The 12,201-nt window shown below is 41.2% G+C and overlaps 1 protein-coding gene across 1 annotated transcript in view; it reads left to right on the top strand.

Moving 5' to 3' along the window:
• LOC144108122 (uncharacterized) overlaps positions 1 to 10,839 on the top strand; it is a 63,748-nt gene extending 52,909 nt beyond the window's left edge. The window contains exons 26-32 of the mRNA XM_077641402.1: positions 1,885 to 2,146; positions 3,212 to 3,397; positions 5,953 to 6,323; positions 6,594 to 6,707; positions 8,283 to 8,445; positions 9,134 to 9,215; positions 10,598 to 10,839. Of these exons, the coding sequence (XP_077497528.1) occupies positions 1,885 to 2,146; positions 3,212 to 3,397; positions 5,953 to 6,323; positions 6,594 to 6,707; positions 8,283 to 8,445; positions 9,134 to 9,215; positions 10,598 to 10,752 (1,333 nt within the window). The 3' untranslated portion in view covers positions 10,753 to 10,839. The remainder of the gene's footprint in view (positions 1 to 1,884; positions 2,147 to 3,211; positions 3,398 to 5,952; positions 6,324 to 6,593; positions 6,708 to 8,282; positions 8,446 to 9,133; positions 9,216 to 10,597) is intronic.
• The last annotated feature ends 1,362 nt before the right edge of the window (positions 10,840 to 12,201 follow it).

The raw sequence follows: 12,201 nt of genomic DNA, 5'->3' as shown, positions 1-12,201 counted from the left end.
CAGTTCTGTGGCATCAGCATCGTTGGTGTAATACAAGAGAGAAATGAGGAGGAATAGGGTGCCTCAATGCAGTGTTCCTACGGAGACACCCATTGTTCAATCAGGGGACACCATTTGAATGATAAGGATTATGCCAACGCAAGCTTCTGAAATTTATTATGAAATTATACTTTGATGTCTGGAAGCAGTGGTAAACATTCTCGTGCGTTAAAGATGTGAAAATGCTGATTTCCGCAATAATATTTTGATGTGCCTAAATGAGCCTGTGCTACAAAATGGCGGAGATTTCAGCACTGTACCAAAGGAATGCTGCATCGAGGCACTCCAAGGGTAAAGGGATCAACCACTGACCAAAACGTGCCACTAGATTATGGCGGAAATGAAAAAAATTGCGCCTCATATTGTACGAATTGAGCACTGCAATATCGTAGAAACAATGATTAAATAATTTTAATTTGCCATTGAAAATTGCATAAAAAGCCATCTTGCTGTGAAACCTGCCATTTTCGGTGTATTCCACAATGTGACCACATCTCGGTACAATATCGCTGATTTCTTTTAAGTGCACAATGTTTTTCTTTTTTTTTTTCAGGAGAGTTCATCACGTTTTATTATAGTTGAGACTGTCTCCAGTGTACCCTAGGTTGCGAAGCAATGCTCCTTTTGCATCATCGACCATTGTTTCAGCTTTTGTAACTAGATGGCGCCACAGTATTTTGCATTTCTTAGATGGAGCGGCAACTACTATCCACTGAACTTTTTGATGATGAGGAGTACATCACTGTGTCATAAAAGGTTTTGGTATCGAAACAGAAACGGGTGCTCAGTGATCATGGTTCCCATCATCTGGATACATAAAAATGGGTGCATGCACTGATTGAAAAATTCTCAGTAAAAATCTACAGGATTTCTGACAAAACCGGTGTGAAATCTGATATACCTTAGACAGAAAGCTTTTTGTTGTGCCAAAAAAAAATTGAGTGCTTGAAAAGAAAAGATTGTAAATAGCTATTTTTCAGTTGCATCTTTTATTCTTTCAAATGTTGCCTTAGACATTAGAATATCCAGTCCACCACGTGGTATTTGCTTTCGACTGCTAAAATAATTTATAATTGCATTTCTTTTTGAAGCTGCTTCTGTTTTGGTGTCATCAGCCATACAGTGGCTGTGATGTGTTGGGAGTACTTAGATCGTGTTATGCATGAAAAAAAAAAACGATATAATGGCTGATACATAGCTTTAATTCACTATAGTTACTACAGTGCTTGAATGGCAACAAATGACATACCAGTGGTTATATTGCATTTAGTTTCATGTCTTATGTAACCAAAACACACCCAATGCATCACAACCATCGTTTGGCCAATGACACTGAAACCAAAACACCATCAAGAAGAAATTTAGTTGAGTTATTTAACGTCCGTAGGGGAACACCGCTTGGTGAACCAAGTATGTCCAATGCATCATTTGAAAGAAGAAAACATGCTACTAAAATTTTAAGGAGCAAAGAGGAATGGCACCGTCTGGGCACAGTGGTGGGAACTGTTTGCGTTTGCACTGTTCACACTAATACCCAAAGAGGCCGCTTTTTGGAGCGGGGAATTGGGCATTTGCTGCAGACAGCTAGCTGTTGATGAATTTCTTGTTGCACTGGTATGAAAACTGGCAGTAAGTTTTTTTAGAAAGTGCACCATTTCATATTTAATTTCTTCTTTTTTTTCACTGCTTTGTTTTAAGTCATTCTTTTTCTAGTTTTATATCTTGGTTTGTGTGTACGAGAACTGCTCTTTCTGCTTCAACCATAGTTGTGAAGTTGACAATATTAAAAGGAAAGAAATAAATAACAGGCATGTGTGTCTTTTTTTCTTTTGTAATTGCTCACAGGTGGTACCGTGCAGAGGTGCTGGAATTTATCAGTGACGATGAAGTCATTGTATTCTTTCCCGACTATGGGGACACTGCGACCTGCCATCCAGACGAGCTGTTTGAGTCCCTCCCGTCGATGATGATGCTACCGTACCAAGGCATCTTGTGTTCTCTGGCTGGCATAGGCCCCCCATCCCAGGAGTGGAGTGAAGAGGCTCAGCGTGTGCTTGAAGACTTTGGCTACGATGACAACGACATAAATCAAATGTTGTGCCTGAGAGTGAGTACTTGAGGGGGCGCACGGTGAACAGAAAAGGCCACGGCTGTAAAAATATTTAACTTCGTGCGAGATATTTTTATTGATCCATATGACACTTCTATGAAACTAATCGGTGAAACCCAAGAGGACATCATAGAGTTTTCTCAGAATGCTGGAGCAGTGAATTGCTGTGCTCTATCCAGTTTACTTCAGTATTATTTCTATATTGATGAACAATTTAAGGTTGTATTCTTGCAGAAGTGAACTGAATGAAGTGCAGCAACTTGGTGTGCTACATTCAAATTGTTTACACATTTTGTGTTTAATTGGCTGCTTCAGTCAAGTTTCTTCTGTTTGTTTGAGGTATACTGAAACTGGGGAGCGCTATAATCAAGACAAGGGGACAACAGCACATAAGAACACCACAAGACACGAGCGCAAACTTTCAACTGAGTTTATTTTCGACACGGTGCATATTTATACTACGCATCTAATCATGGGACACACAAACATAAAAGTGTTAGAGCCAGCCAAGATATCAAAACAATCACCTACACCATGCGAGATATAGGCTATCCTCGCAAGTCATGCATTTCACAAAAGTCATGCATTTCACAAAAAACAATCGCATGGTGTAGGTGATTGTTTTGATATCTTGGCAGGCTCTAATGCTTTTATGTTTGTGTGTCCCATGATTAGATGCGTATAAATATGCGCCATGTCGAAAATAAACTCAGTTGAAAGTTTGCGCTCGTGTCTTGTGGTGTTGTCCTCTTGTCTTGATTATAGCGCTCCCCAGTTTTAGTATGCACAACCAACTAGCCCCCTACAAAGCTTTACTGATGTTTGAGGTATCATATGAATTTAAGAGCTGCACTGATGCATTTTTTTGTGTATGCAATTCTTGCGCGGTTGTTTTGTGCTGCCCAGTTAAATTCAATAACAGCCGTTATAACAGTACTGCATCATAATTTCATAGAAGCAAAAAGCAGGTGCACACGTCATGTTGTTAAAGGCATATCTGCTGTAGATTTCACCCAGAGCAGCTGATAATATGCTGAAGCCCTTGTTTTTTCCACCTGTAAGGTTGTGACAAAAACTGCTGGGGATCGGCAAGAAAGTTTTCAATATGAAGTGCTCCTCTTCAACTCGTGCTCTGCGGGAAGAATCAGTGCAGCCAAAGTGCTTGTGGACCAAAGACTTGCCAACGCAACAGAGCTGCCTGCGCTGAACTTTGACATTAACTGTCCACACGAGTGCCTGCCTGAAGAGGTAAGTCTGATGTCCGGGTATGAGCTTATATTGCCAGTAGTGAGTTACTGATGATGCCGATGATGCGATTTACAAAATGTTGCATCAGCAGCAGAATCCCACAAATCATGAAGAGTTGATGAAGTGGTCCATACTGTTAATGCAGCGATTAAGAAAAAAAGTGAAACGTGTAGCAAACAGAAAAAAAAAACAATACAGTTAGACAAGTTCATTGCACCATTTCTTATATCTGGTTATGCTACTAGTTCCACAAAATTTGCAGGCTATATGATGATGTTTTGAGAATTCTTGAAATGGTGGCAGGGTGGACATATAAAGAAGCAAGTGTAGTTAAAAACAATTGGTATATATATAACTTTATCTCTCTGTCCCAGAAATTGCATATGTAAGGCATAATTTTGTGTAAACTAGAAAAATATATGTAAATTAACAAGCGCGTTGAAGTTTCCTTTATACCAAAATTTGTTCCTGTCAGTGTTTCTTTTTCCATTTTCTTTCTAGGTCACTTTCACATCATCTTTATGTAATTATTTCTTTGGCAGGTTTATAAGGATTGTTTTGCTTTGGGACATTGTCTCGTATACTGTTGTAGACGTGTGGTGCTTTAGTTTGTGGTAAAATCTACACTTTTCATTGCCTGATGAACTGGCCAGTAGATCAATTAGTCAAGTTGCAGAATAAAAATTTATCTATTGATTGGCCTGTATGCACAAAGCAAAGTTGTACTGTTCTTTCAGTTTATACCTGACAAAAATTACCCTCAACCTAGAGAAATTTTCTACTATAAAATGTATTCAAAGGACAATAATTCACAATAGGTAGAAACGTAAATACAGCTGACTATGTGACAGAAGGTGCATACATGATGATCTAGGTGATATCAGTGAAATATATAGAAATCTCGATCATTCACATGAATTTTGTTTTTGTGAAGTGTGGAGCAAGGAAATCTTCCTAGGAAGCAAAAATACATTGAGGTTCTGTGGAGGTATTAATGTGCTGGTGGCCTTTATTTACATCCATCTATGTGCTGTTAATTTTTATTGCTTAATCTTTTAATTGCTATGCTATGAAGCAATGTTTCAAAAGAGAAAATTCTTGCTGAAAATTCGTATACTTTCTAAAATACTGTGGAGAAAAATACGTAGCCACATTTAAAGTGACTAAGCAAGTTTCTTTCTGTGTTCCACTTTTGGAACATTGGTATTTCCCACAGAATGCAAACGACATCTGAAGCAGCTTTTATGTTCTGTGCAGTGCGAATTTCTTGTTATCTGAAGACAACTTTATAAGCTTCCTGCAGTGTCTGTAAATTATAGAGAGCAAGTAATTGCAAAAACAACAATGCTTGAATAATGTTTCCTTTCACCGTGCGAGCTGCAACACATTCAGCACTTCAGAAGCTGTGTTTGGCAGGAGAGCAGTTGTTGAGAAATAGTTTTTACACCGTAGCCATGATCCGCATGTCCCACAAAGAGCCACACGTAGCTCCACACACGATCACATGACCACCACTGATCACATGCATCAAGCTGCTTTCATTGTCTTCAGGTGCCGTGCGTGCTAGGAGTGGGGGGGGGGGCACTGCAGACACCTCGCCTCTCGCTTCGTCCAATATTTGCTGTCATCAGGTGGGACACATGGTATTGAGAGGCTCGAGGTGCTTTGAAATGCCTCTCAGACACCACGCATAGCCAGGAAGTGAGGACCCGAACACATGCATTTGAGCCCGAAGAGAGCACCAAGACAACACAGGTAGCACGTGCTTGTGATGCTGCCCACGAACGCTTAATAACATCCGCAAACTTTGCCCACACATTTCATAGACAGAGCGGGTCAGCATTTACACCAGCTGCCATAATATTGGACTTTTAAGGAACGCGTATCTTCTACATGTGTTTTCAACTTTGTTATTGCCGAAGGCCAGTGTTCTGAAAAAAGCAACATTTTCATAAAGCTTAAAGCATTTCTTCCACGAAGTCGCCAGCTGTTTTTCATTATTTTTGTTCAGTTGTCTTAAATTCAACATTTGTTTTTTTTGCTTGAGGGCTGCACAAACGCTAGGCTGTGACAAGGCTCAAAATATGTCCATTTGCCTGTAATAATTCAGTCTATAATGAAGTTGATAATAAAAATTATAGTTGTATTGTTCACAATCACAACACAGTAAAGCAAAGACAAAAATTTCGAAGATGGATGTATTCTAAAGGTAGCAGACAAAAAAATATTGAGTTTCATATGTTCCAGTTTTGCAACATTGCCAAGTAAAAGGCTAATGAAATGAGCTGCATGGCAACTTTGATGATGAGTATCATGAGGTGTGCAATCATTTCCAGTTGTATTTCAAGTGTGAAAACTTGGGATACGTTCCATCAGCATGCATACTGACCTGAAAGTTAACTAATTGTCTTTGTTGATTCAATTACTAAACTGGTCATCACAGCTCTTGCATTTTTGCAACCAGCCCCTCAGAATACAGGTTTCAAATAGCACTTACAGGCATCATTTTTGAACTGGCAGTATGCTGTCCTCTTAGTCAAGGCCTTGTTTTGCAGGGGGACAGCGGTCTTCCACAGAGTGGCTCAAGTGACAGCGGAAAATTACTTGTGGGCGAGAGGAAGATGGAAGATTACATGAACAACATGTATGCCATGATTTTTGGACAGCTCCAGAGTTCAAAGCGAGAGATGGAGTCAGGTCCTGAGCCAACTACACTGCAACAAGATCCCGCTTGCTTGTCACAAGCAGAAGAGACAGAAAAATGTGAAGAGCCCGAGAGGCAGATGCAGAAAGTGTCGGAGGGAGAAGAGTTGCTACAAGAACACCACCAGTCCAGAATGAAGAAGCAGTCTACCAAAACCAAGCTGCAAGCTGCCTTGAAGAGCAGCATGCCACTTCTCGATTCGCAGTTCAAAACGGCATCAAGGTATGGTTTTTCGTAAAAAAAAGAAACTGTCATATTTGTAGTTCGCGGTCCAGGCTATGGATATGAAGCAAGAAAAGCCTTAAATACCATGTTCACCCTTTTTAGAAGTTTCGGTGTTTACTGGAATGGTGTTGGCAGTGCTATCATTGCACTGAAGGAGACTGCAATGCTTTTCACGCATTTTTCTGCAACCGCTTCCTTTCTAACCAACTGTAGCTATGTACTGAGCAAGTTTAGGTGGTTGTGATTTTTGTTATATTTCTTTTTCAGCCTCCTAGCACCTGTGTCATGGTGGCAGGACCACCACTGGGTGTACGTGCACGTCCTGGTTGCAAATGCAACATACTACGAGCTGGATGTTACTGCATCTGTACTTCTGTTCAGGTGGGTCGCATTTAACTGTGCTGATGTAAATATACTACCAAGCAGCCAAGTGGGAAGTGATTAGACAGTTGCTATTCTAAATTTTATCTTACGACATAATGTAATACCACAAGTTTTACTGGAAGTTCTCAATCGCTATTGACACCTAGTGCCTTTTTGAAACCATTTTATTGGTACCACAAGACCAGGTTTTATGTTTTAGACAGTTGCGTGGCGCAAACCATTTTGGCTGTCCGAAACCACTAGTTATAGTTGGCTACTGACATTCTTGCTTGGTATGGAAAAAAAGCGAAAACTGTACAACTGTGCAAAAAAAAATCAATTCGTTGGTTAACGTCTGATATTCTAGCGGTTGTCATGTGGACAGCCTATATAATACTTGTCTAGTTTCATTTTTTGTGGCGTGTTGCTGGATATGAGGTCTGTTGAAGATGAGATTGCTACTACAACAAGTCGAATTCACTTTTTCAGTGTTGATTTTAAAAGCATATTGCTTGTGTGCACCTAAATGAAACACTAGTTTTTGTCACCAAAACATCTCAGTGGGCACTGGATCTCCCTTCGAGATCCTGCGGGCGTTCTGAACGTCCGTAAGACGTCCATAGGAGTTTTAATGTCCACTGGGATTCTACTTTGCAGGCCTTAATTGTGTGCACAGTCTGCCTTTTCATTAACATGCCATGCATAAGGCCTCTAGTTTCCCACAATTTCGTGAGAAATTGCAGGCTGTAGCATTTTTCGTGAAACTGTGCTAGCAGCTATATGCTCTTTATCTTTTTTAATAATATTTTGTTTGCGGACATCAGTGGGAACAACAGAATGATGGGGATGTGATTAATTTGTCTAAATTACCTTGATCTGTAAAATCGTAATGAACGAAGTGCAGGTGTAATGACACTCTTGCTCCTCAGTCATTCATGCAAGGAAGTGCATCAGGCGCTGCGGTTCTGCCAGGAATGCTCCCCAGTCACAATACTGGCACCTGTCGAAATCATTATTACCGTATTTGCACGAGTATAATGTTACTTTTTTTAAATAATCTTGCTTCAAAAAGCACCTCCTTGCATTGCATTTGGAGCCAAACTGCAAATATAGCGCAATTTTTTAATTTTTATCGTCGTTCTTCGCGATACAGACAGCAAGCTCGCCCACTAGGCTTGTAAGCTGCGAGAAAAAGCCAACTTGTCAACGACCTTGGGTCACAAGAGCGAAGCGCACGGTTGCTTTTGTGAGGGAGTCTTCCAACGGAATATTGCAAATGGTTTGTTCTCACTTCGCGAAGTTGGAGATTTTCTGCCGTAGAAAATTAAGGCCCTTAACAACGCATATGCTCGTCTCCTATGGTAGAGAAATTATAAAATTTACATATCTTAATGATTTTAATTAAAGAGTCAGCTGTTCATTTTAAGGTGTCATTGCCATTTCCGCTATGTGGCACTGCTCTATTCTGCTATGTGCACATGCATCCCACGCAAGGTGCTCGGTGTATTATTGTTGGTGTGCTTCTCTCGCCACACACCAAGCTTGGCAGAAGATGGTTCCTGAGATTGCCCATTGACTTTTTTCTGGAAGCAGGATCGAGACAGCAGAGCACAAGTTCTTGGTTCATGAGAGGCTGCGTCATTCTATTGTACCTGAGCATACAAAGCTGGTTCAGAAGGAACAGTATTTTGCGATCACCCTGGAGAAAGCACCAGCCAAGCTTACCTGGGACTATCTTACAAGACACGCATGCAAGGTGTGTGTTGGCCGTCTCTTTGACTTCCAAGTACCCGCCACAATGGCTCAGTAGGTTTGGTATTTGTGCAGTTATGCAGTGACACTTAATGGCACTCCTAGCTTGTTATTGTGGAAACCACACATGTAACTGCACTCCTAAAATATATTTTTACAGCAAAACTTGGGCAATAATGTTTGAATGGTGCCGGCAAACCATTAACACAACAGAGCAAGCAGGGCATGCTGATACTTCATAGACTAGTTCATGGTGTTACCGCAATTTGGCGTCAGCTTCATAAAAATCGTGAAGTACAGTTGGAAAATTGCCCCCGAAGATTTCTGCTAGCTCTTCTTGTGACATTTTCTTGATGTATATAAATTTCATCCAATTAGGAGCAACTGAAAAATAACTTCCTTGAATTGAGGAAAAAAAAAACCATTTGTTGTGAAAGGTGATATTGTTGCTGATGTTTTCATAAAGTCACATTTCTTTAAATTCAGGCTGAGGCATACAGTTGGAAACAACATTTGTTTTCTCACCGTATCTTGTTTGCATTTAGTTACCTACCCTGCATGATTGGTGCCAATATTGACAATGCCTCTGGGAGGGAGTTTTTATAGGGTGGGCTTTGGTATCGTGTGAGAACAGCATGGTGTGCTGTTTTTACGTCTTTGCTGTGTGGTTTAGTATTCTGTTCTGTTTGCAGGTGCCACACATTTGTTGTGACCTGAGCCGCATTTACGATGAAGATGAATTCTTGGATGCTTACAAGGATCCCTACTTCACAGGTCTGGTGCTCAGTGGGATTTTTTTTTTCTTCTTTTCTTCTGTGTGTGAGTTGAGTACTGTGAAGGGATTAAGTTGACTTTACTAGAGAGTTTTAGTTTCATGTACGTAGAGGCTTCACATACGTAGAGCTTACGGGTGACCAGTGCGCATGCGCAGAACGCAAAGGGTATGCGTGAGTCTCATGTACGTACGTGAGATTCGGATTTTTATGTTGCGGTCTTTTCGTTGCTTGCGCACGTAGTGTTGACAAACATGGCGGTGCCCTGCCTGCCGCTTCACAGCGATAACAAGTTTGTCGCTAATCCCTCGACGCGATATTGTGTTCTAAACTGTTGTATTCGCCATCGATTTGCCCATTCTTACCTTCGCATAAAGTTTCAAGCGACAAATAGCTTTTGTTTTTCAGATATAAGGGCGATTTCCCAGCTGTTAAGCCTAACGAAGCAGCGCTCCAACGCAGTTCGACTGGCTTGGCTTTGACTCGTCTTGTGTTAGGGTGGCTACAACAGTGTCTTCATCTGTCAGTAGATAGTGCTAGAAAGAATAATAATAATTGGAAGGCTCCGGGATAATTTCGACCCTCCGCGGTGGCTCAGTGGTTAGGGCGCTCGACTACTGATCCGGAGTCCCGGGTTCGAACCGGACCGCGGCGGCTGTGTTTTTATGGAGGAAAAACGCTAAGGCGCTCGTGTGCTGTGCGATGTCAGTGCACGTTAAAGATCCCCAGGTGGTCGCTAGAAAGAATGCGCGGCGTCTGTCGCGTGCGTGCAACTAAAAGAGTTTGAAACGACATGCGCATATGCTACGTAGACTTCTCACGTTTGCGTACGTGAAACATGCGTGAAACTATAACTCTCTACTGTCGCAAGAGTGCCAGTGGCGTGGCATCTGTCCTTGTGCACAAATGCAGTTTGGTTTCATCTATAGGTGCTAATGCATTTTCTAAAGTAAAAGGTATAATTCGCTAGCAGATCAATTTGTCTTCTTCCAAATAACATGTTTTATGTGTAAGATGGATTATGGAAGTATCTGTACAAAGGTACTTGCAGGCATCACTGAGCAGCGTTTCTTAAGTATGGTTGTACAGTCACTTTTATCCGACAGCAAGGGTGTTTGTCATACCGTGATTCTTGTGAGCATGTTTGTGCATTAGGAGATTAACTGAGAAAATCAGCTCAGTAAGGCATTTAACAAGCAATCTTTTTATTTTTTTCGAGTGTGAAGTTATTAGTGGGTGAACAGTGTTGCGGTAATTCCGTGGGGACAGAACTGCAAAGCACTGCTATTGTATAGTAGGGTATGACTTTGAACATATTTTTTGGACTATAATGGAAATAGTGCAAAACATGAGACAAGTTGCTTTCTGTCTTTTTGCCTTTAGGGCCCACACGGAGCCCAGTGATCTTGCCATATGACCAATTGGCTCATGCTGACCAGAGTATATTGAAGGAAGGTGACGTTGAGGATGACACCTGTAGCCCCACCATGGTCATGGATCGCGACTTCAATAACATCTTTGAAGACCCGGAACAGTAATAGGCTGCCCCAAAGACTGTATGCTGCCTCTTGAAATTCTTTTCTTTTCTGTAATAAACACATTGATCTATGCTTTATGATGATTTTCATTTGCATTCGTATTACAAATAAAATTGTTCCAGGAAATAGTCAGATCATCAGTGTGCATCGTTACTTCAAAAAAAATATTACATATAGCTCGACTCCTAGTCTCAAGCCATAATTTATTTTGGCTTGTAGTTAGGCTTTTTAAATTCTGCATTTTTTTCTACCAGAAAAAGTGCTTGGTTTGCAAAGGGGCTCAAATTAAAATTAATGCGTAGCTAAGCTTATCGTACTCCTGCTATTGACACCGGTTGTCATGGCAGCCAATGAGACATGGCTGATGGCGCTGAGTGCTCACATGCATTGAGTTCACCTGAATTGCAATTATAGATTTTGCTGATGCGAAGTATTCACTATGAGGGCACATTGCTTTTAAAACAGGGCGTGCAAGGGCGTAATTGAAAGGCCAAGGCAATGAAACAAAAAAAGTTTAACTAAAGTATAAAACGCGTTTGAGTAAAGCCCACCAGTAATATTTTAAAACTTGCTTTATAAAGGTGGCATTTGCAGCATAGTGATACCACTGGTAGCGAAACATCAGAAAACAGCTAGGTGAACAGTGCCAGTTCCTGAAGGTGGTCGACTGCATTCTAGTGCAATCTCCTGAGTGGTAGCACATCAGACTTGGGAATTTGGAAAGTGCTAGACGTGGCTCGGGCAACTCAGAGTTCCTTTAGGTAGCCGGAGCGCAATTGAGAAGGTCACGTGACACAAGTGCCGATGGGCGAAGTGTGCATGGTGGGTGAGACTGTGCGTGCCACTATTTTCATTTCACGCGCCAATATACGCCGAAGTCAATGTGCAACATCATCTATCAGAATAGGTAGTTTTCGAAATTGCTAAATCTGATATGGCTGAGCAGTGAGCTACAAATGTTCAATTAAAACAAGGCACCTAATTAGTGCAATAGAATTTAGTTCGCTACGTTTTGCATGGTTGATACTGTTGACCTGCCTTCTGACGTCAATTTGCCACCAGTGGTAAGTCAAGACTAAATAAAAGTTCTTTATAATGAAATAATGGATATAATAGAGGAATAGCCATTGCTCTTGGAAGCTCCCGTAGAAGCCCATGCATCAGATATATCGTTTTTATGAAAATTTCCCACCATGGGATATAAAGAGCCCCCAATGAACCCCAGGTAATGGCCATTAATTACCCGGTTATTTTGAGCTGTGCAGGTCAATTTGTAACGGTGCCCAACACTACCGTAATGATTCGATGTGGCAAATGGCAAGCTGAAATTATCACAAATAACCTGCCCTGTTGAGCACAGTGCACATGCGAAAAACTTTACCAGCCTGCATGGAGCGTTTGTCCCTACAAGTCAGTCTCGACACGTGGTTTGATGGCAGCGTTAACCCT

This window comes from Amblyomma americanum, chromosome 10 (genome assembly GCF_052857255.1).
Source record: "Amblyomma americanum isolate KBUSLIRL-KWMA chromosome 10, ASM5285725v1, whole genome shotgun sequence".
Lineage (NCBI taxonomy): Eukaryota > Metazoa > Arthropoda > Arachnida > Ixodida > Ixodidae > Amblyomma > Amblyomma americanum.
This window is presented reverse-complemented; position numbering and strand designations above follow the sequence as displayed.